The sequence below is a fragment of the Arachis ipaensis genome, chromosome B2 (assembly GCF_059453495.1).
Source record: "Arachis ipaensis isolate K30076 ecotype BB chromosome B2, ASM5945349v1, whole genome shotgun sequence".
Lineage (NCBI taxonomy): Eukaryota > Viridiplantae > Streptophyta > Magnoliopsida > Fabales > Fabaceae > Arachis > Arachis ipaensis.
This window is the reverse complement of record NC_142437.1, coordinates 110817995-110841097: the sequence shown is the minus strand read 5'-3', so window position 1 is coordinate 110841097 and position 23103 is coordinate 110817995. Positions and strand designations below refer to the sequence as shown.

At 31.8% G+C, this 23103-nt stretch overlaps 1 protein-coding gene and 1 pseudogene across 1 annotated transcript; both read right to left on the bottom strand.

Moving 5' to 3' along the window:
• Positions 1 to 325: 325 nt before the first annotated feature.
• On the bottom strand, positions 326 to 3635 carry LOC110268999 (receptor-like protein 7). The gene has a single exon (XM_021116206.2). It carries the CDS (start codon positions 3609 to 3611, stop codon positions 519 to 521), a length of 3093 nt encoding a protein of 1030 aa, XP_020971865.1. The 5' UTR covers positions 3612 to 3635; the 3' UTR covers positions 326 to 518.
• Positions 3636 to 4483: 848 nt separating this feature from the next.
• Positions 4484 to 7533, bottom strand: LOC107627698 (receptor-like protein 7; annotated as a pseudogene).
• Between the last annotated feature and the right edge of the window lie 15570 nt (positions 7534 to 23103).

Genomic DNA, 23103 nt, shown 5'->3' with positions numbered 1-23103 from the left:
ATTAAGAATAGATAAATAAATAGATAGATAAATAGATAAATAGATAAACGATCATTTAGTATTTATGATGAGTTGATGACCAAATAATGGCTAAAATTATAAAAAAGAATTTCTCTATCCAAATACCCGACAAGTTCAAACATAATCATTAAAACTAAACATAACTTTCTACAGTAACTTATAATGCATCCATCTCAGAGTTTTATGTCTTCCCCTCCAGTGCATTATTCATACAATAAAGCATCTTATCTAGCAGGACATTCTCCATGGCTTACAGAGAGCAAGAGACAAAATCATGGTTCCAATCTCATAAAAATTCACTGAGTTTATCAATGGAACTATTTGCATTAGCATGGGTAACTGAAGTACAACAAGGACACATGATTTTTTAATAGTATAGTACATACATGAAATAAAGCTAAAAGTGAAAACAAGTAAAATATAACATATCCCACAATTATTTTTGCTGCTCATGCATCAATAGCATCATCAACAATTATAGATACTAAATAATATGACTAGTACCTCCTCCATACCAGAACTTTGTAACTTTGGCCTCCATGCCTTTCATACTCCAAACTCAGATGAGGAAAGATCCAACAAAGAACTCTGTCCAGAAATTGCCAATACTTGAGCTTCCATTTCTTACAAAACAAGATGGGACCAATGACAACAGCAAGGCCAAAAATGAAACCAACTTCCACACTAATAAAATTCCAATCAATTGCAGAATCTTGCTTCCCAACTGAACTGAATGTGTCATGAGTAGCACTGCAGTTTGCAGTCAAAGGGGGTCCACATAATCCTTTATTACCAACGAAGGAAGTGTTGAGAAATGATTGGATTTGGGTACCTGTGGGGATTTTTCCTTGCAGCTGATTGAAGGAGAGATTCAGGACTGAAAGGAAATTCAAACTTGCAAGCTCAGTGGAAATTTCTCCTTGTAATGAGTTCTTTGACAGGTCTAGTGACTCAAGCTGTTTCAAATTCCCTATAGAAGATGGAATCTGGCCAGAAAGAGCATTGTTCGATAAGTTAAGCACATAGAGTGCTTTGAAGTCAAACAGTTCTTTCGGTATTTCTCCTTGGAAATGGTTGGATGAAAAGTCGATCGAAGTGAAGACAGTTAGAATCTTAACTAACTCCATCGTTAGACCTTTGCTTGCAACTGTTACCGAATCCTGATAATATATCTGTCGAAATTTAAGTACCTCAAATTGGAGATGATTTACCCCAGAATCAGCCTTGTCTTCATCATGCATCATAACCTCCCATGTTCTGAAGCATTTTGCAGGTAGCATACCATTGAAACTGTTAAAGGCCAAATCAACAATTTGAAGCATTTGCCATGTGTCATTGTCTTTTGGACATCCAATGTTGCCATAGAAGTTGTTTTTTCGCAATACGAGCACACGAAGAGTGGATATGTTCTTCAATGAACATGGAAATCCATCGGTAATTTGATTGTTCCCAAGGTCCAACACCTCTAGTGTTGTGCAATTACCAACAGATTTTGGAATATGCCCTTCTAATTTATTTCCATGGAGATCAAGAGTCCTCAGAGCACAAGATGCTGGAAACTTATCCGGGATAAGGCCTGAGAGATTGTTCTGGCGCAGATTCAGCACCCCAAGCATCTGACTTAATCTTATTAAACAATAGGGAATTGTGCCTGAAATGTTGTTATGGGAAAAATCAAGAACTTGAAGACTAGAGGCATTGCAGATGGAATAAGGGATGCTGCCACGGAATCTATTGTTTGCAAGAGAGAGATAAATTGTGCCAGACAGGTAACCAGTTTCAAGTGCGATAAGGGAGCTAAAATTATTGTTTGAGTAATCAACATAGGCAGCAGATTTGGGAAAAACAGGAGCTGGCCCCAGTAGTTGATTGCTATGAAGGTCAAGGAATATTAAATTGGAACTAAGATTCTGTAAAGGCCCTTCCAAACTAGTCAGATAATTGCGAGACATATTAAGGCTTTCAAGACTATCCAGTTTCCAGATCCAGTTGGGCACTGCTCCTTGAATTTGGTTGCTTGAGAGATCTAGAGTGGTTAATTTAGACTGGTACCTCAAGAAACCAGGGATAACTTTCAAACTGCAGGATGCCAATTTTAGAGTGCTGATGCTTGGAATGGAAGACAGGTTGATATTCACATTGACCGACAAGTTATTGTACGAAAGGTCCAGTGTGGTCAAATTTCTGAGCTCCAAAAACTTATTTAGCTGCATCAAACCATTGAACTTGTTTGAAGGAAGTCGGAGGATAGAGAGTCCTGTGAGCTGGAAGAGGGATGCTGGTATTGGACCTGATATGTTGTTGCTACTTAAATCAAGAATATTTAATTTAGAGGAAGAAACATTCTTGAGTTCATCCAATTGACCAAATTGGTTGTTGGAAAGTTGAATCTTCTGCAGTAATGGGAGTCTAAAAAGAGATGAAGGAATTCTTCCACTGATGGAATTGTAACCCAGTTTGATGCTGATGAGATTTTGTAGTCTTTCAAAGTGAGCAGATGATGGAATTGACCCACTAAAATTATTACGAGAAAGATCTATGTAGGAAAGCTTTCTCGCCATTCCAAAAGATGGGATTGGACCAGTGAAGTTGTTAAGTGACAAATCCAAGTAACTGAGGCCTTTGAGGTTTGATAGTGAACTAGGAAGTGTTCCAGAGAAGCTCGTTTCACTTACTATTAAAGTATGAAGAGCTCCACTCAGTTGGAAGGATGGAAAGACACCTTGAAGGTTAGAATTGTATGATATGTCAATGGATGACAGTGTTCTAACCTGGAAGATCTTTTGTGGAAACGTTCCAATTAACCCACATGAAGAAAGGCTAAGGGTGGTCAAATTCTTCAAATTGGCAAAGGTTTCTGGCACTGTAGATGATAAATAGTTGTGATCAAGACGAATGACCGAGAGATTCTCAAGACTTGCCAGGGAAGCATCAATGGGTCCTGAGAGATTGCAACTTGACATGCTCAATTCTTGCAGGTTGGGCAGAAACAGCAAAGAATTGCACCATTCCTCTCCCTGAGATGTCATAGTTACACCATCCAGATACAATTTTCTAATCCTGCTGAGATTGCGGACAAGCATTCCTAGATTTGGCTTCTCAAGTTTCAGCTCTTCTTCACCTGTCAAATCGGCACGACTTGAGATATCAAGAGTCACCAATCTTGTCAGCTGAGAAATCTCTATTGGAATCTGCCCCACAAAGCCAGCATATGACAAATTCAGGTAATTTAAATTCTTCAATTTGTTGAATGTTGAAGGAATCATAGAACCGAAATTATTATTTTCCAAATGTAAGCTCTGGAGATGTTGAAGATCGAATAGGCTGCTCAAATTGTTGAATCCTCCAGTGATTGATTCTCCACTGAGATCAAGACCAATAACATGTCCCTCATCATTACAAGTAACACCACTCCAATTGCAGCAAGCAACACTTTGATTCCACACCTTCAGTTTGCTTGAACTTTCACTGTTGAAAGTAAGGCTGTTCTTCAATTGCAACAGCAATGATTGCTCATCATCTTCAACACAAAGGTCAGTAACCACACAGATTGATATCACCAAAAAAGATAAGAATTCTTGGATTTTCATTGCAGATATCAACTGAGTAATAACGCATGCACTTCCAAGTAAAAGTTTTAAGCTATAAAAAGAGAATGTAAATGGTGTTTTCTTCTGAAGCCAAGTGTTGAAAACTCGCGTAGTTTTTGTGGAAATGTAACTCTTTCATGATGAGTGGACTGCAGAGTCAACTATGTACTGGTTCATATAATTGACACTTCAACTCGTTAATACTTTGAAGTGAAAATGTTAAAGATATTTTCTTACATAGCTCTGGATATTAAAATAGACTGCTTCATATTTGTTCACCGTCTTACTGGTTATTTGTTTGATTAGTGAGTCAATGTAAGACAAACCCTGTGCTAACTGATAATTGTATTTGGGAAAGCTTCTTGTTACTTTGTTTTTATTTTTTATTTTTGGTATACCGTTTCTTTCTCTTCAAAGTTGAAAAAACAAATGCAATTCTTCAGGGTAAAATATTAGGAAAAAGTTGTCCAACAATTCAAGAGAAACTGCCAAAAGGGAAATTCTATAGATGAAGATCAACACAATCATATCAAAAATAGAGTAATGCTAAGGAAATGATTTTTTTCGGTTAGTACTAGTCAATTTTTTTAAAAGATATTTTATTTATTTTAAACATATATAAGAGAAGAAGATGAAGACGACGACGACGATGATAATGAAAGAGGATGAGGAGGCAAAAAAAGGAGGAGAAGAAATCAAATTGACCAGTAAAATACTTGGCAGTGTATATATATCAATTTGATTTAATTGTTTATAAAACTTTGCTAATGGAACTCCATTGTTGTACATTAACTAGTAATAGACACTAATACCATAAGAAATAGAATACAATGGTATAAAAAAAAGTTTATAAATTTTGTTACTGTTATTGCTCAGAATCTTACATCTTTATTGCCTGAAATGTGGAATTAGGCCAAGAATGAGAAAGAATACATACTCTAATTTGGACAAACATATCATGCCTTTGCCGTTTGTGAAAAATCAGAGCCAATTGCAGTGTATATAACAATATACACTACCACATCTTAAGATATGCATCATCTTACTTAGTGCAATATAAAATTGTGAACTATTTAAAGGTATTCAAAAACATATAACTTAATGCAATAACTAGTGATTCATGCATCTTACATTTCTGTGTTTTTCCCTCCACTAAATTGGCAAAAATATAGTTTCAATCTCAAAAGAAAATCCCAATTCAATGTATATAAAATCCCTTGCAATGGAGCACTTTATGTTAGCTGGGAAACTTCAGCCTCTGAAGTCTAAACAAGATTATGTGTTGTGATATTATTTTAGAAAAAGAAACAAAGCACAAAAACATAATTATTAATGCTTAGTACAGACCGAAACCAAAAACAAGCACACACATGATTATTCAATTAATTTTAACCAACTCCATTTGTTTACCTCTGCTTGTGAATGTTATTGAATCCTGATAATATACTGCATGGTTGTTATCACCACCAAATTGGATATGGCTTAGCTTTGAGTTTTCTCCAGCATCATTAGATATCATCTTCTTCCAGCCTATGAACCATTTGACAGGTAGTTCACCACTAAAGAGGTTAAAAGCCACATCAACAATCTGTGAGGTGTTCCAAACACAACTGTCTTTTGGACATACCATTCGACCATGAAACTTATTGTTCTGCAAAATCAGGACACGAAGTGTGGATATGTAACTTAGAAAGCAAGGAAAGGCACCAGCAAGTTTATTTCTACCAACATCTAATACCTCTAAGGCAGTGCAATGAGTGAGAAATGTAGAGCACAAAAACTTGGAAATGTATTGGGAATATGGCCTGTCAGCTTGTTACTCCCCAGATTCAATACCCCAAGAGTCTTACCTAGTTTCATCAAACATTGGGGAACTTCACCAGATATTTTGTTATGAGAAAGATCAAGAACTTCAAGCATTAGAGCATTGCACAAAGAATGAGGGATGCTGCCATCAATATTATTGTTTGCTAGAGAAAAATAATATGTCCTAGACATGTAATAACCGATGTCTGTTGGAATAACAGAGCTAAAATTATTGTTTGAGTAATCCACAATAGTAATATAATGAAGAAAACCTGGGATTGGGCCTTGCAATTGGAGGTAAATGTGGGCCACATAAGAAGAATGGTTCTGCAATGGCCCTCCCAAATTAGTTAGAAAATTGTAAGAGACATCAAGAGTGTAAAGAGTATGTAAACTCCAAATCCAGTTGGGTATTGATCCTTGAATCTGGTTATTTGAGAGGTTCAGATAAATTAGTGTAGATTGGTAGCTCAAAAAACCTGGGAAAGTTTTCAACTTGCAGAATGCTAGCTTTAGATTGGTTATTTTTGAAGAAGAGGAAAGTTCAACATGGGTAACACTAACATCATCTATGTCATTGAATGAAAGGTCTAGAACCAATAAACTGTTAAGTTTCATTAGTGCATCTAGCAGCATTGGCCCCTTGAACTGTTTCCGGAAAGATAAAGTTCAGTAAGTCCACTAAGTTGAATGATAGATGTTGGTATAACCCTGATAGATTATTGCAACTCAAATCAAGGGTGCCCAGCATAGAAGAAGACACATTTGTGAACTCTTCTAATTTACTAAATTGATTGTTGGAAAGGTAAAGCTTCCACAACGATGGGAGCACAAAAAGAGATGAAGGGATGCTGCCACTAATGGAATTGTAACTCAAGTCAATTATGGAACTTTGATTCAGACCTCCAAAGTGAACTAGCTTAGAGGAAAACACATCTCTGAACCCTTCCCATTTATCAAATTGATTATGAGAAAGGTCAACCACCTCGAATGATGGGAGCATGAAAAGATACCAAGGGATGGTACCACTGATGGAATTGTAACTCAAGCCAATTACGGAAAGACTTTGCAGTCCTTCAAGTTGAGCTGATGAAAGTGAACCACTTAGACCATTATATGAAAGGTCTATGTAGGCAAGCTTTTTGGCTTTGCCTAGTGATGGAATTGGACCAATGAAGTTGTTATCCGATAAATCCATTTCCTTAAGCTCTGTGATTTTTGAAAATGAGCTGGGAAGTGGTCCACTGAAGTTGGAACTAGAAAGATCTAATGTTGATAATTGCACCATGTTCCCAATAGAAAGAGGAAGTCTTCCAGAAAATTTTGTGTGACTTACTATATTATGGTATGGAGAGATCAATTGAGTGGAAAATCCAGAAAGGAACCATGGAGGTCTTGATTATATGAGATGTCAATAGATGACAAAGTTGTAACCTGGAAGATCTCTTGAGGAAATGTTCCCATTAACCCACACTTTGTCATGCTCACTTGATACCCCATCCAAGTACAGTTGCCTAATACTTGTGAGGTTTTGACCAAGCTTTTCAAAATTTGGACTCTCAAGTTTCGACTTCTTACCCAAAAATCTTGAGAAACTAAGAGTAAACGACATTCTAGAATAATATGGAATCTCAAGTTTCGAAATTTTATAAATACTTGAAAGATCCAGAGTAACCAACCTTGTAAGTTGAGAAATCTCGATTGGAACTTGTCCCACAAAGCCAGCACATGCCAAGTTCAAATAAGTTAGGTTCTTCAATTTGTTGAATGTGGATGGAATGGGAGAATTGAAGCCATTCAAAGCCAAATTCAAGAACTGAAGATGTTGGAGACTGAAAAGGCTGCTTCAATTGCCCAATGCACCTTGGATGCCTTCGTCACTCAAATCAAGAGCAATAACATGAGCGTCATGATCACAAGTTACGCCACTCCAATCACAGCATGCAATACTCTCATTCCATATCTTCACCTTGATGGAATGTTGATGGTCGAAGGTGAGATTGTTCTTGAATTGCTGCAACAAGGACCTCTGATCATCGAGACAGAGATTGAGACACGTGCAATAATGGATGATTGATATCACCAAAAACAACATGACTGCTTGAACCAGCTTCATTGCAGACAGTGACTCTATTGATCACTATGAATCTGTGATCACTAGCTATGATTATGAGAAGAGTAAGTAGTGCAATCTATGAAATGCTTTGAGGGAGTGTTTTGGTGTTTGGTAGTGGAAAACCAACGTGAATCATGATACTATTTATAGTGAAACTGCAATACAACTTCTTAGAAACTTTGGCGCCAAAATAGTCTTCCAAACTTTACCTTAACATCACTTTTCCATTTAGTGATGACTTGTGCGTCTCTCTTTATAAGGTGTATCTTTTACAGTGTGAAACTGTGAATTCGTTAAAGCACTTTGATGGAAACCAATAAAAAGAGATCTGAAGTATTTGACACGTTCATCAATCAATATTTTGATGATTCCGGTTATTCCGGCTTGTGACACTAATCAATGTGGTTGGACTTGGAGAACTCCACCTCGTTTTTCTGTGTGTTTATCATATATGTCATCACGTCTAAAGCTTATTTTTCTCATAATCAAGAACTTTGGGTGGAACTGAATTTGATCAAATTGATTTGGATTCATTTGTAGACGAGGGAAAAGGAGTGGCACTCAAAATGATTTCATTTAACTCTTATTTTTTTTGGTGACTTCATTTAACTCTATTATGCTTCTTTAGAAGTGATCAAACTGCCATTTAATTAAGGTTTTATTTAAACTTTTAATAACAACTAATATTTTTACTCGTAATATAAAACTACGTTGACTTTGTTTTAATATTATAGATTATGACATAAAATATTTATAAAATCAAATTATTTTTACCAAAAGATTATAGGAGACAAAAGTTCTGTCGACTAAGAAGATTAAAATTTCTATATATAAAAAAATCAAATAATAAAATTTTTAATTATTATTTGTACATGAAAGAGCTTAATTTTTTATTAATAATTAATTTTAATATTCATTATCTAAATTTTAAAAGAATTTAAAGTGTATCTTTTTATATTTGATTAAATATTAAATCTGTTGCACAAAGTAAAATAATTAATTTACATACTTGTTATTTAAAAATAATTTTTTTCTCTCTATATATAAAAATATAATTAGATATTAGTATAAAAAAATTTATATTGATAGTTATAAAATTAACTCAAAATTAATATTTTTTTAAATAATTAAATCATGATTCTATTTATTAATTGATGCATGCGCATTTTTAGTAGTTTCTAGTTATTATTTCTTTAAATAGTGGTAGTGATTTAGTATTTTTATTAGAAATTTCATGTTTTTAATCTATGTTCTTAGCATTTCTTTTCTTAAATTCAAGATATAGACTTTCCTTGCTTTAATTGAGACTTTTGGTGCCTTGATCAATGCTCTTTGGAGTTGTTTTGTACTTTAATAAGTGTAGAAAATGAAATAAGAATCAAAAAAATAAAGGAGCAAGCTAAGGACACGCTTTAGAAGGAAGGACACACTTTTAAAGACTTAAGATACACTTTTTCAATATCAACATTTAGGCCTGAAAGCTTTATCGTCCAACGTGGAGGAGTTGGCGTCCCACGGCATTCGTGCGTACGTATACTATACCTCATGCGTACGCACAATTGTTCAAATAGGTGAAAACATGCGTAGGCATGCGGCATGCCCCATGCATATGCACAAGTAGTGATTTCAACAATATCATGTACGCATGTCCCATGCATACGCATGACCCCCGTTTCACGTCCCATGCTAGTTTTGATGACGTCCTACGCTTAAGCAAAACAGAAGCATCATTTGGGCCATAAAATTGGAGCAATGTTGCAGGCATCCCACGGCCATTACTTGGCATGCCACGGCAAGTAAACAGAATTGGGTAGTCTTTGAGAAGCAAATGTCATTGAACCTCAACTTCAATTTTCCTCATTCATTACTCCACTCTCCTATATCAAGCCCAAATTCAATTTAATCTTCAATTTAATATAATTTGAATTTCATTTGAATTTGTAATTTAGATAGGTTGTAAATAGAGGATGAAGGGCACACTACTTTGGGGAATCTAACTCTCGAATTTCTTCCTCCACTCTTCTCCTATTCTTACCTTTCACATTTTGTCAGCCATGAGTGGCTAATTTCCTTCTTCATCGGGGAAAAGAGCTCTATTGAATTTAATGGATCAATTATGATTTACTCTTTATTTTCAATTCATCTTTCATTTGCTTCTTTAGAAATAATTTTCGTTCTTCATTCCAAGGATTCAAATCTACTGAGAGATAATTTGAATCTCACTTGAACTCTATAAAAACTTGAAAGAGGGATCATGGAATTGAGTTTGAAGAGCTTTCTCCCAATTCTTCTGAATTTGGGTTTGGGATTGATATGTGACATGTAATCAATCCATAACTTGATTCATAAAATTGTGTGACTTTAAATCAGAGACCAATATTCATCTCTTCTCATGAGCAATTAGATCAAGACATTGACAATTGATCAAGTTAAGAGAGATTGAATTACCAAGACATTGGAATTTAATAACTTATGATTTTCCAAGAGATCAATGATTACATGATTGAAGTGAAAATAAAAAGCTATTTGATCCAAAGAATTCAATATCTCTGTACCCCAATGATCTTTCTTTATTCTTGTATTTCCTTTTTTTGTTAATTACTTTCAATTAATGCTTATTTACATTGCTTTCTTTATATTCTTGCAATTTACTTTTATTGCACTTTACCTTCCCAGTATTTACATTATAGCAATTTAAATTCCGAACAATTTACATTTTATTGAGATAATAGTGTGTCCAAGATCCAATCCATTATGATTGGCTCTCGTGCAAGTGGGAGATTGTTGGGAATAAGTAGTATGACCACAATCCAATCAATCACGTGTCAAATAATTTGTTATTATTATTATTATATTAAAATATTAATATAATAAGGTCCTTGATTAAATTTAGAGATTTATCATTGTGATAGTGATCATAATATTGAGAGATAAATCTTTTATAATTTAATCTAAATTGTTCTTGGTCATAAGATTATTAAAAAGGACATTAATAATCCAGAAAGACCAATATATATATATATATATATATATATATATATATATATATATATATATATATATATATATATATATATATATATATATATATAGTGTCTTCATTGGATGAAGATTAATAGATCTCATTTATTAAATTATATATATAGATGGTGCATATAGAGATATGACCATTGAACTGACTCACTTTGAGAATTCCTAATGGTTATAATTACCGTATATTTGTCAATAGGATATTCTCAAGATGAACATAGTAATAGAGTTTCCTTTGACCTGCGACTATCATAGTAATTAACAATGTATTTATTATACTTTGATTCCGGACACCTAATATCCTAGGGTGCTAGTTGAATGGATATTGGGTATGATTTAAATACTTGTAGAATTAATGATTAGTCAATAAGGAATCCGTCAACTCTCGGTAAAGAGTTTGAGCTCTGATTATAATGACTGAGATGAATAAAACCTTGGCCAAGGGGATTGAATGAATGAAGAAATGAGTTTCTTAGGTCATTCACAATTCATTATAATAATGGTAACAAGTTAGAGTTTGACAATTAAACCATACTCTAAAGGTTAACCAAGAGCTGGAAAGATGGAAGGAATTATACTTTGTTCTTCTAAGATTCTTAGTAAAAATATGTTATTTCATACTATCGGGTCGTTGAGGAGTGTTGCTAGACGCCAACCTTGATTAGTAAATTTAGTATGACTAATTTACTACCCGCTTGGTATTGAACCTATGGGGTCACACACTAACGAGTGTTCTAATCTTTGCTACAAAATTATTTAATTATTATTTTGATTTGATCAAATAAATAATTATATTAATTCAAAATGGAATATTATTATATTCTTTGCTAGCACCAAGAATATAATAATAATATGATAATTGAGAATATTAAATGAGATTTGAGAATAATTAGTTATTCTATTTCTGAATTTGAATTATAAATTTGGATAAGATCCAAATCGATTATGTTTTAAATTGTTATGATATGATTCATAAAATTTAAAGGATTCAGATTTGGAATTTAAAGATATGATTTAAATTTGAATTGAGAATCAAATTTAAAATCAGTAACAAATCTCATACTATATATATGTATGCCAAGAGTAGAGGAATGTGAAAGAGATGAGAATAAAACACAAGGGTTTTATTCCTTTGCCTCTACACACATAAATGTATGTGAGCCTAATTCTTGGAGAAGAATTTTATGGCGTGCAAAGAGTTGCAAGAGGTTTCTCAATTTATATCAGATGTCCATTGGTCAAGGAGTTGACAGCAAAGATTGGTCTCGGTGTGGATACGCATAGCGCCTTCGTACTATCGAAGGAGAAAAAGATTTTTTACGAGCGTACTCAGGTATTTAGATCTGATCTACTATATATTTATTATTGGAATAAAGTTTAAGCACAAAATAGATCTTTAAGGATTACTTTATTTTCTTCCGCTGCGTGTGTTATGAACACATAGTAATCCTTCAGTGGTATCAGAGCTTTGACTTTTTGTGTTTAAATTTTATTCCTATTTTCTTAAATTTGTGAATTAATAGGATTAATTCAAATTTTTTTAAGCATGCGATGCAGTTATTCAATTGAGATGGTTTTCTAATAAATTATTAGTTAATTTATTTCAATGTTAATTATTTAATTGTGATTAAACTATCATTTTTTAATATAAAAGTTATATTTATAATCAAATATTTCGTTTGATTTTATTTATATATTAAATTTTATTGTGATTTTGATTACAATGAAAGGAATAAGATGCAAAATATCTTTTATTTGTTTCTTATATATATAAGTGTATATATAAAGGTCAAATTTGATTTGATAATTTTTTAATGCTAAACGTTAGTACATGAAAAATCAAATTTTGATTTGATTATGTGTTTTGAACACTATAATTTTAGAAATTAGTTTTTCTAATATTCTTGATTATAAAGAGCGGCCTGACAACCAGGAGTTTTATTTTCAAGATACTAATCAGTATATACATTTGATGTATTAGGGATTTAATTTTATATTTACCTAGACAACCTAGGAGTATAAAATTTAATCCATGAATACTGGTAGAAATTCTCTAACAATTGAAATAAATCCTAAAAGTTAGGAGTTTGCCAAAAAAATAAATTTATCTCTTGTTTACAAGGAACAACCTGACAACCAGGAGACTTGTACTCAAAGATAGAATTTATTTATGCATATAATGATGTATAAGGAGAATTAATTTTATACTTGAACCTAGACAACCTAGGGGTATAAAATATAATTCAGTTAAATAATTGTCTGACAACCAGATAATTATTTAGGATTATAATTGTATGTGATACAATTTAATCATATTTATTTGGAATAGGTATAAGTAACAACTTGACAACCAAGGTACTCATTCACGATTCTAAATAATTTTATTAGAAATATAGATTTCTTATTTACTTTCATATTTTAAATTTTTAAATATGTCCATCTTTCGTATGGCATACTTGAAAGTAATAAATTGGCTATACATTGAGAATTGTTCTTATGTATGAAAGAGTTATCATGGACATGATAATTCTATTGAAATAATATTGTCCAATAAAATTAGTGATGGAATAGTCAGTACTTGTGAAGTATCTAAAATATTATTTTACTATAATATGGGTTGTTTTGACAACCATGAATTCTAATTTTAAAAGCATATACTCACTATTTATTACTGAACATCTTGAGAAAATGTATGGTGCTCAAAGTAAGATAGTATGACTATCAAAGATTTTATTTAAACTAGTGGGAGTATTGAAAAATATATTTTGAATTAAATACTTTAGAAGTTGGAATGCTATTAGGCAAATGGCTTTAGCGAGAATTGTTCTTGCAAGCATTTTTGGATATTTATTTTGTTACAAACAAAATTTTCCTTAATATGATTAAGGTTTGTGATCTTTTTAGAAAAATTCAACATGAGTATTGAGGATGCGAATCAAAATTGTTCTTAAGGGTTGGTTTGACCAATAATAAAAATATTGAGTATTTTTATTATAAGAGTTTAAAGTAAAATCTCTAATATCTAATTGATATTCTATTGAATAGAGAATGAGATTCTCTTCATGCATAAATACTAGTACTCTATGTACTCCATTATGTTTAAGAAACATGAAATTTGATTTAGTTGAATATCACTATTTGTTAAATATTTAGACTACGTTTTAGAAATATTGCTAAATTAACAAATTTGTTACCAAATCAATTTTTTTACCCATATGAGATATGAAAAAGGCATAAGCTGAAACTCAAGAACATTAGAGTTTGGAGATGTCTTATATGTGTTAAGAGATTGCACAATAATAGAATTGATATTAGGTCCGATAAATGAGATTTATTGGTTATCCTAAAGAAATAATGAGATTATTTTTATCACTCTTCTTATGACAAAGTGTTTGTGATAAGAAGTTAAACTCTTTTTTAGAAAAGGGATTCCATCATAAAGAAAGAGTGGGAGTACAATTACTTTTATTAGAACTCAATAGAAGATATACTTTCTCCTGAAAGGATAAAAGGTTTGATCGTCAAACTAACTTTTTGAAAAAGTAGCCTATTATATAAATGATACAATTCTATAAAGATAGATCTAATGGTTACTTAAATTTTTTTTCAATAAGGATTGTCCTTAAAATAAAATTATGCACTATTGTAGTGGGATATTTCATGTTTTGAGAAAATGTGATATTTATTATGCACTAAGCGTATTTTGCAAAAGGTCAAGCACATGTGCTCAAGAGCAAACGTGTTTAAGGTCAAAAGAGTTTTGATAAACACAAATGTGCATTGAACAATTACACACATGATTGATTGGCTCTAGTGCAAGTGGGAGATTATTGAGATAATAGTGTGCCCAAGATCCAATCCATCATGATTGGCTCTCGTGCAAGTGGGAGATTGTTGGGAATAAGTAGTATGACCACAATCCAATCAATCACGTGTCAAATAATTTGTTATTATTATTATTATATTAAAATATTAATATAATAAGGTCCTTGATTAAATTTAGAGATTTATCATTGTGATAGTGATCATAATATTGAGAGATAAATCTTTTATAATTTAATCTAAATTGTTCTTGGTCATAAGATTATTAAAAAGGACATTAATAATCCGGAAAGACCAATATATATATATATATATATATATATATATATATATATATATATATATATATATATATATATATATATATATATATATATATATAGTGTCTTCATTGGATGAAGATTAATAGATCTCATTTATTAAATTATATATATAGATGGTGCATATAGAGATATGACCATTGAACTGACTCACTTTGAGAATTCCTAATGGTTATAATTACCATATATTTGTCAATAGGATATTCTCAAGATGAACATAGTAATAGAGTTTCCTTTGACCTGCGACTATCATAGTAATTAACAATGTATTTATTATACTTTGATTCCGGACATCTAATATCCTAGGGTGCTAGTTGAATGGATATTGGGTATGATTTAAATACTTGTAGAATTAATGATTAGTCAATAAGGAATCCGTCAACTCTCGGTAAAGAGTTTGAGCTCTGATTATAATGACTGAGATGAATAAAACCTTGGCCAAGGGGATTGAATGAATGAAGAAATGAGTTTCTTAGGTCATTCACAATTCATTATAATAATGGTAACAAGTTAGAGTTTGACAATTAAACCATACTCTAAAGGTTAACCAAGAGCTGGAAAGATGGAAGGAATTATACTTTGTTCTTCTAAGATTCTTAGTAAAAATATGTTACTTCATACTATCGGGTCGTTGAGGAGTGTTGCTAGACGCCAACCTTGATTAGTAAATTTAGTATGACTAATTTACTACCCGCTTGGTATTGAACCTATGGGGTCACACACTAACGAGTGTTCTAATCTTTGCTACAAAATTATTTAATTATTATTTTGATTTGATCAAATAAATAATTATATTAATTCAAAATAGAATATTATTATATTCTTTGCTAGCACCAAGAATATAATAATAATATGATAATTGAGAATATTAAATGAGATTTGAGAATAATTAGTTATTCTATTTCTGAATTTGAATTATAAATTTGGATAAGATCCAAATCGATTATGTTTTAAATTGTTATGATATGATTCATAAAATTTAAAGGATTCAGATTTGGAATTTAAAGATATGATTTAAATTTGAATTGAGAATCAAATTTAAAATCAGTAACAAATCTCATACTATATATATGTATGCCAAGAGTAGAGGAATGTGAAAGAGATGAGAATAAAACACAAGGGTTTTATTCCTTTGCCTCTACACACATAAATGTATGTGAGCCTAATTCTTGGAGAAGAATTTTATGGCGTGCAAAGAGTTGCAAGAGATTTCTCAATTTAGATCAAATGTCCATTGGTCAAGGAGTTGACAGCAAAGATTGGTCTCGGTGTGGATACGCATAGCGTCTTCGTACTATCGAAGGAGAAAAAGATTTTTACGAGCGTACTCAGGTATTTAGATCTGATCTACTATATATTTATTATTGGAATAAAGTTTAAGCACAAAATAGATCTTTAAGAATTACTTTATTTTCTTCCGCTGCGTGTGTTATGAACACGTAGTAATCCTTCACATTTATACTCTTTTTTTCAAGTCATTTATTGTTTCTATTTACTTATTGCTTAAGTCATTTACATTTCATGTTTCTACTATCAATTATTCCTAATCAAACTATGAATTGTCTTGCTAAAATACTTAATCAACCATTGCTTGTTTAATTCCTTAATCTTCGTGGGATTAACATTCATTCGCCGTGAGTTTATTACTTGGTACGACCCAATACACTTGTCGGTAGTTATGCGAGATTGTAAAAATCATGTATCATTAATTACAATATTAATATTTTTTTCAAATTATAGGTAATAAAAATTTAAAGAAAATAAAAATATAAATTAAAAAATAATTAGTAAAAATTTGAATCTAAATAAAAAAACTAAAAAAATATGTATATAATAATAACATAATTTTTATGTGAATAATATTATAAGATTATTTTTTAATTATATTTAATTATAAATTTAATGTATTTTTTAATTTTATAAATTTAGTTGAATTATATTATTTTATTAATTTTATTTTTTATAGAATAAAAAGGTAGAGAATGAAAAAGAAAAGAGAGAGAAAAATAAAGAAGAAGGAGAAGAAGAAGGAGAGAGTTTGTTAATTTTGATAGAAAAATTTTTATTTTAATTATCAATCGAGCTATACATCCAAGTCTTTTGGCAACCAAGTCCAACCAAGTTGGCGCAAAATAAACAAAAACTACTTTCATTACACCAACGTGTACACACGCGCTTCACTAACGCAAACATATCATTCTTCGTCTTCATATTCCTTCTTCTTCTTCGCGTTATTCCTTCTTCATCTTCGCATTCCTCCTTCTTCGTCTTCGCATTCCTCCTTCTTCGCATGTTTTCTCTCAATCGTCATTCTTTTATTGCTACTGTTATTGCTGCATTTTTTCTTTTCCTCCTTAATTTAATTGAGGTTCATATGGATTCAGAAATGAATTCGATGAGTTTTTGTTGATAATTGAGTCTTTTTTATTGCTGATTTAAAACTGAACTAATTTCGGTTCATTTGTGTATTAATTGAGATTCACCTGTACTGCTGATAAGTATTGACTAAATTTTTTATTTCTTAAGTAATTTCGGTTCGTTTCTTAGTTTATTTGAGGTTCATTTGGATCCAAAAATAGATTCGATGTGTTTTTGTTGATGATTGAGTTTTTTGACTACTTGTTCAAAACTGAACTAATTTCGGTTCATTTGTGTGTTAATTGAGATTCACTTGATGCTACTGTTAAGTATTGACCAAAATTTTCATTCCTTAAATAATTTCGGTTTATTTCTTAGTTTAATTGAGGTTCATTTGGATCCAAAAATTGATTGGATGTGTTTTTGTTGATGATTGAGTCTTTTTGACTACCTGTTCAAAACTAAACTAATTTTAGTTTATTTGTGTGTTAATTGAGGTTCACTTGATGCTGCTGTTAAGTATTGACCAAGTTTTTTATTCTTTGAATAATTTCGGTTCATTTCTTAGGTTATTTGAGGTTCACTTGGATCCATAAATGAATTCGATGTGTTTTTATTGATGATTGAGTCTTTTTGACTGCATGTTCAAAACTGAACTAATTAAATGGATGGAGTGGAATCTAATGCAATTGAATAAAGTGATAATGAATAATTTCATTCTTCTTTGTTAAAAAATTTGGTCAATACTTATCAACAATATCAAGTAGACTTCAATTAATACACAAATAAACCGAAATTAGTTCAGTTTTGAACAAGTAGTCAAAAAGACTTAATCATCAACAAAAATATATTGAATTCATTTTTGGATCTAAATGAACCTCAATTAAACTAAGAAATGAACCGAAATTACTTAAGGAATAAAAAATTTGGTCAATATTTATCAGTAGCATCAAGTGAACCTCAATTAACACACAAATGAACCGAAATAAACTAAAAAATAAACCAAAATTATTTAATGATGGCACCAGAGAAAATCAAAATCAATAAAGATGTTAGCAAAATGTTAGTGTTGTTGGTGATGATGATAACAAAAGAGAAGAACCTTACGTGCGCGAATTTGAAAGAAGAAAAAAAAAAAAAAAGAGGAGGAGGAGGAGGAGGAGGAAACGGAGAATGAGAAGGAGAAGAAAACAAAGAAGAAGGCGCGTGATTTAAAAAGCGGTTATAACAACTTAGTTTATTTGGTTAAGTATTTTGTTTGGATATAGAGATTTATTCTTTAATTATAATGAAAGAATATTTCATGATACATTTTGATTTATCAAATTAATAATACATAATAGATTTTAGTCACTCAATTAATTATATGTTAAATAATTTTATCCTAAATTTTCTTCATCATTGGACTGAATACAATTACTCCTTAGTTAACTATATATTTGCCTAGAACACTTAAAGCCCCAACAATTGGATAAAAATAATATTTATTCATTTATTATTATTATTTTTAATTTTCTTTTGTATTTTTTAACTTTACTTTTTTTAAATATAAAATAAATATAACTGGTTACCCAAATATACAAATTAAACCAAACATACTGCAACGGAGAAAAAAGAAATTAATCCTACACAATCTGAATAGAGACAAAAAAAAATTCATTTTAGATTCATTTTATCCTAAATTTGATCCGATTACCCTGTTACATTGCATTAAACTTAAATGAGCACCAATTTAAATCGGTCGCTAACAATTTTTACATTAAAAAAATTAATCTTTTATAATTTTTTTGACAATTTGTCTGAAAAATAATAAAATTGATGAAGTAATAATAGTAAAAATATTATTAAAAAAATATATAAGTAAACTATAATAGAATAAAATTTAAATATTTTAACAAAAATTATTGTTATTATTATTATTATTATTTTAATATAGATGTTATATTAATTGCATTTAGTTGTTATTTTATAACTAAAATAGGTAATAATATTGTAAAAAAAGAAAATGCATAATACAATATTGTTTTTTTTTTTAAGCAAGATAAACAAAACCCAATAACATAATTATTAATGCTTAGTGCAAACTAAAACCAAAAACAAAACACACAAAAACATGATTGTTGTAAAATAAATATAAAATAAAAAGTATAAGTAGAAGACTCTAATACCACAATTACTATCTCAATATAATAAAGATGATTAATATATTTACTAATATTATATATAAAGAGTGAGAGAGAAAAATATTCAAAAATACTTGTAAAATAAAGTAAAAGAGAGACTTGTATTAGTAATATAAAGAGATAGAGAAGATTTTATTGCTTGTGTGTGTATTATGGCTCATGTATATGCCCCTATTTATACATGTATGGGGGTTTATTTTCAACGTTCATTTAAGTTCATTCTTTTTTGAGAATGTGAGCTCCACATAGGAAATGGGATCCACGTCCCATTCTTATCACAACACTCCCCCTTGGATGTCCATTTAGGAATATGCCTCGTTAAAACCTTACTAAAGAAAAACCCAATGAGAAAAAACTTTAGTGAAGGAAAAAGAGTACAATATCCTTTGTGATGGGGACTGCCTCATTAAAAACCTTGTCAAGAAAAACCCAATGGGAAAAAACTTGACCAAGGAAAAAAGAATACAGTCTCCCCCTCTTGTCGACATCATTTAATGTCTCGAAATCGGCGCATCCCAATCTCATGTACCAATCTTTCAAAGGAAAATTTTGAGAGTGACTTTGTGAATAAATCTGCCAGATTGTCACTTGAGCGGATCTGTTAGACATCAATTGTCCATAGATTTTGAAGATCATGAGTGAAGAAGAATTTGGGAGAAATATGCTTTGTTCTATCACCTTTGATGTATCCACCTTTAAGTTGAACAATGCATGCTGTATTATCTTCAAACAGGACAGTTGGAGCTATCTTATGATCAATCAGTCCACATGATGACAGAATATATTGGATCAAACTCCTGAGCCAAAAACACTCGCGACTTGCTTCATGAATCGCTAGTATTTCGGCATGATTAGAGGATGTTGCAGCAATCATTTGTTTCGTGGACCTCCATGATATAACTGTTCCACCATATGTAAATAGGTATCCTGTTTGAGATCTCCCTTTATGTGGATCAGACAAGTAGTCAGCATCTGCATAGCCAACTAGTCGTGACTTGGATCCATAAGGATAAAACAATCCCATATCAACCGTTCCATGAAGATATTGAAAGATTTGCTTGATTCCACTCCAATGTCTTCTGGTTGGAGAGGAACTATACCTTGCTAGTAAATTCACAGCAAATGATATATCGGGTCGTGTATTATTAGCAAGATACATTAACGCTCCAATGGCACTAAGATATGGTACTTCAGGACCAAGGATATCTTCATTCTCTTCTTTAGGACGGAATTGATCCTTCTCCACATCCAAAGATCTTACGATCATTGGAGTACTCAAGGGATGTGACTTATCCATATAAAATCTTTTCAAGATCTTTTCTGTGTATGTCGCTTGATGAATAAAGATCCCATTTTTTTGTATGCTTGATCTGCAGGCCGAGACAAAATTTAGTCTTTCCAAGATCTTTCATCTCAAACTCTTCTTTTAGAGTTTTTTAATTTTTGGAATCTCTTCAAGAGTTCCAATGATATTTAAATCATCAACGTACACAGCAATTATAATGAATCCAAATGTAGTTTTCTTTATGAAAACACAGGGGCAGATATCATCATTCTTGAATTCGTTTTTGGCCAGATACTCAATAAGACGATTATACCACATTCGTCCAGATTGCTTTAGACCATATAAAGATCTTTATAATTTGACTGAGTATAACCCCTATGAATATTCATTGGATGGTTTAGACATCTTTAGTCCTTCAGGGACTTTCATATAGATATTCCGATCTAATGAGCCGTATAAATAGGTTGTTACCGCATCCATTAAATGCATATGTAGTTTATGATATGCAGATAAACTGACCAAATAACACAATGTTATCGCATCCTCTACAGGGGAATACGTTTCTTCATAATCTATACCAGACCTTTGTGAAAAACCTTGTGCCACAAGTCGGGCTTTATAGCGCACAACTTCATTTTTCTCATTTTGTTTTCTCACAAATACCCATCGGTATCCAACAGGTTTTACATCTTCTGGTGTACGGATTACAGGTCCAAAGACTTCACGTTTTGCAAGTGAGTCTAACTCAGCCTTCATGGCTTCTTTCTATTTTGGCCAATCATTCCTTTGTCGACATTCTTTGACTGATCTTGGCTCAAGATCCTTATATTCATGCATGATATTTAACGCCACATTATATGCAAATATTTCATTGACAATTATCTTATTTCGGTCCCATTTCTCTCTTGTAAAGACATAATTTATCGAGATCTTGTCATTTTCACAATTTTCAGGTATCTAAACGTCTTCTGGCGTTAACACTATATCAGAATTTTGGACAACTGCAGATGTCTCTACTATGTCTTTTCCAACAGGAATAGTATTTACCTCTTTTCTTTTTCGAGGATTTTTGTCTTTGGAACCTACAGGCTTGCCACGCTTCTGGCGTGTATTTGCCTCTGTGGCAATTTGTCCAACTGGGACATCAATTCGAATTGGGGCATTTTTCGTCGGTATATACGACTTGGTTATCCTCTTTGCATCGAAAAATGTATCAGGCAATTCATTTGCTATTCTTTGCAAATGTATAATCTTTTGAACTTCTAGTTCACATTGCCCTGATCGAGGATCTAAATGCATCAATGATGATGCATTTCAATTAATTTTCTTTTCAGGAAACTTATTCTCTCCCCCTAATAATGTTGGAAATTTTGATTCATCAAAATGACAATCCGTAAACCGAGATTTAAATACATCTCCATTTTGTATCTCAAGATACCTCACTATAGAGGGAGAATCATATCCAACATATATTCCCAATTTTCTTTGGGGTCCCATTTTGGTGCGATTAGGTGGTGCAATAAAAACATATGTCACACACCCAAATATTCTTAAATGGGAAATATTTGGCTGTTGGCCAAAAGCTAATTGCATAGGAGAGAACTGATGGTAACTCATTGGCCTTAAATGAATAAGTGCTGCGGCATGTAAAATAGCATGCCCCAAACCGAGGTTGGGAGATTTGTTCTCATAAGTAAGGGTCTAGCAATTAATTGGAGGCGTTTAATAAGTGATTCTGCTAACCCATTTTGTGTGTGAACATAAGCTACTAGATGTTCAACACTTATTCTATTAGCCATACAATAAGCATCAAAATCTTGGGAAGTAAATTCACCAGCATTATCAAGACGAATTGCTTTGATTGGATTTTCTGGAAATTGTGCTTTTAATAGAATAATTTGAGGCAGCAATCTCGCAAACGCCAGGTTGCGAGAAGACAATAAGCACACATGTGACTATCTCAAGATGCGTCTATTAGGACCATAAAATATCTAAAAGATCCACATGGTGGATGGATAGGTCCACATATATCGCCTTGAATCCTTTCTAGAAATTTAGGGGACTCAAATCCAATCTTTACTGGTGATGGCCTTAAATTTAACTTCCCTTGAGAACATGCAGCACAACAAAATTCACTAGATTTAAGAATCTTCTGGTTCTTTAGTGAATGTCCATGGGAGTTTTCAATAATTCTCCGCATCATGGTTGTTTCCGGATGACTCAATCGCTCGTGCCAAGTTATGAATTCATTTGGGCTAGTAAACTTCTGGTTTACAGTGTCATGTGATTCAATTGCACTAATCTTGGTATAATATAACCCAAATGAAAGTGAGGACAACTTTTCTAATATAACCTTTTTATTTGAATCATGAGTTGATACATAAGTACTCATGACTTCCCTCATTCATAGTCTCAATATGATATCCATTTCGGCGAATATCTTTGAAACTCAATAAGTTTCTCAAAGACTTAGTAGACAATAGTGCATTATTTATTATGAATTTTGTTCCTCCAGGAAACAAAATTATAGCTCTTCCAGAGCCTTCTATCATATTTTCTGAGCCAATAATGG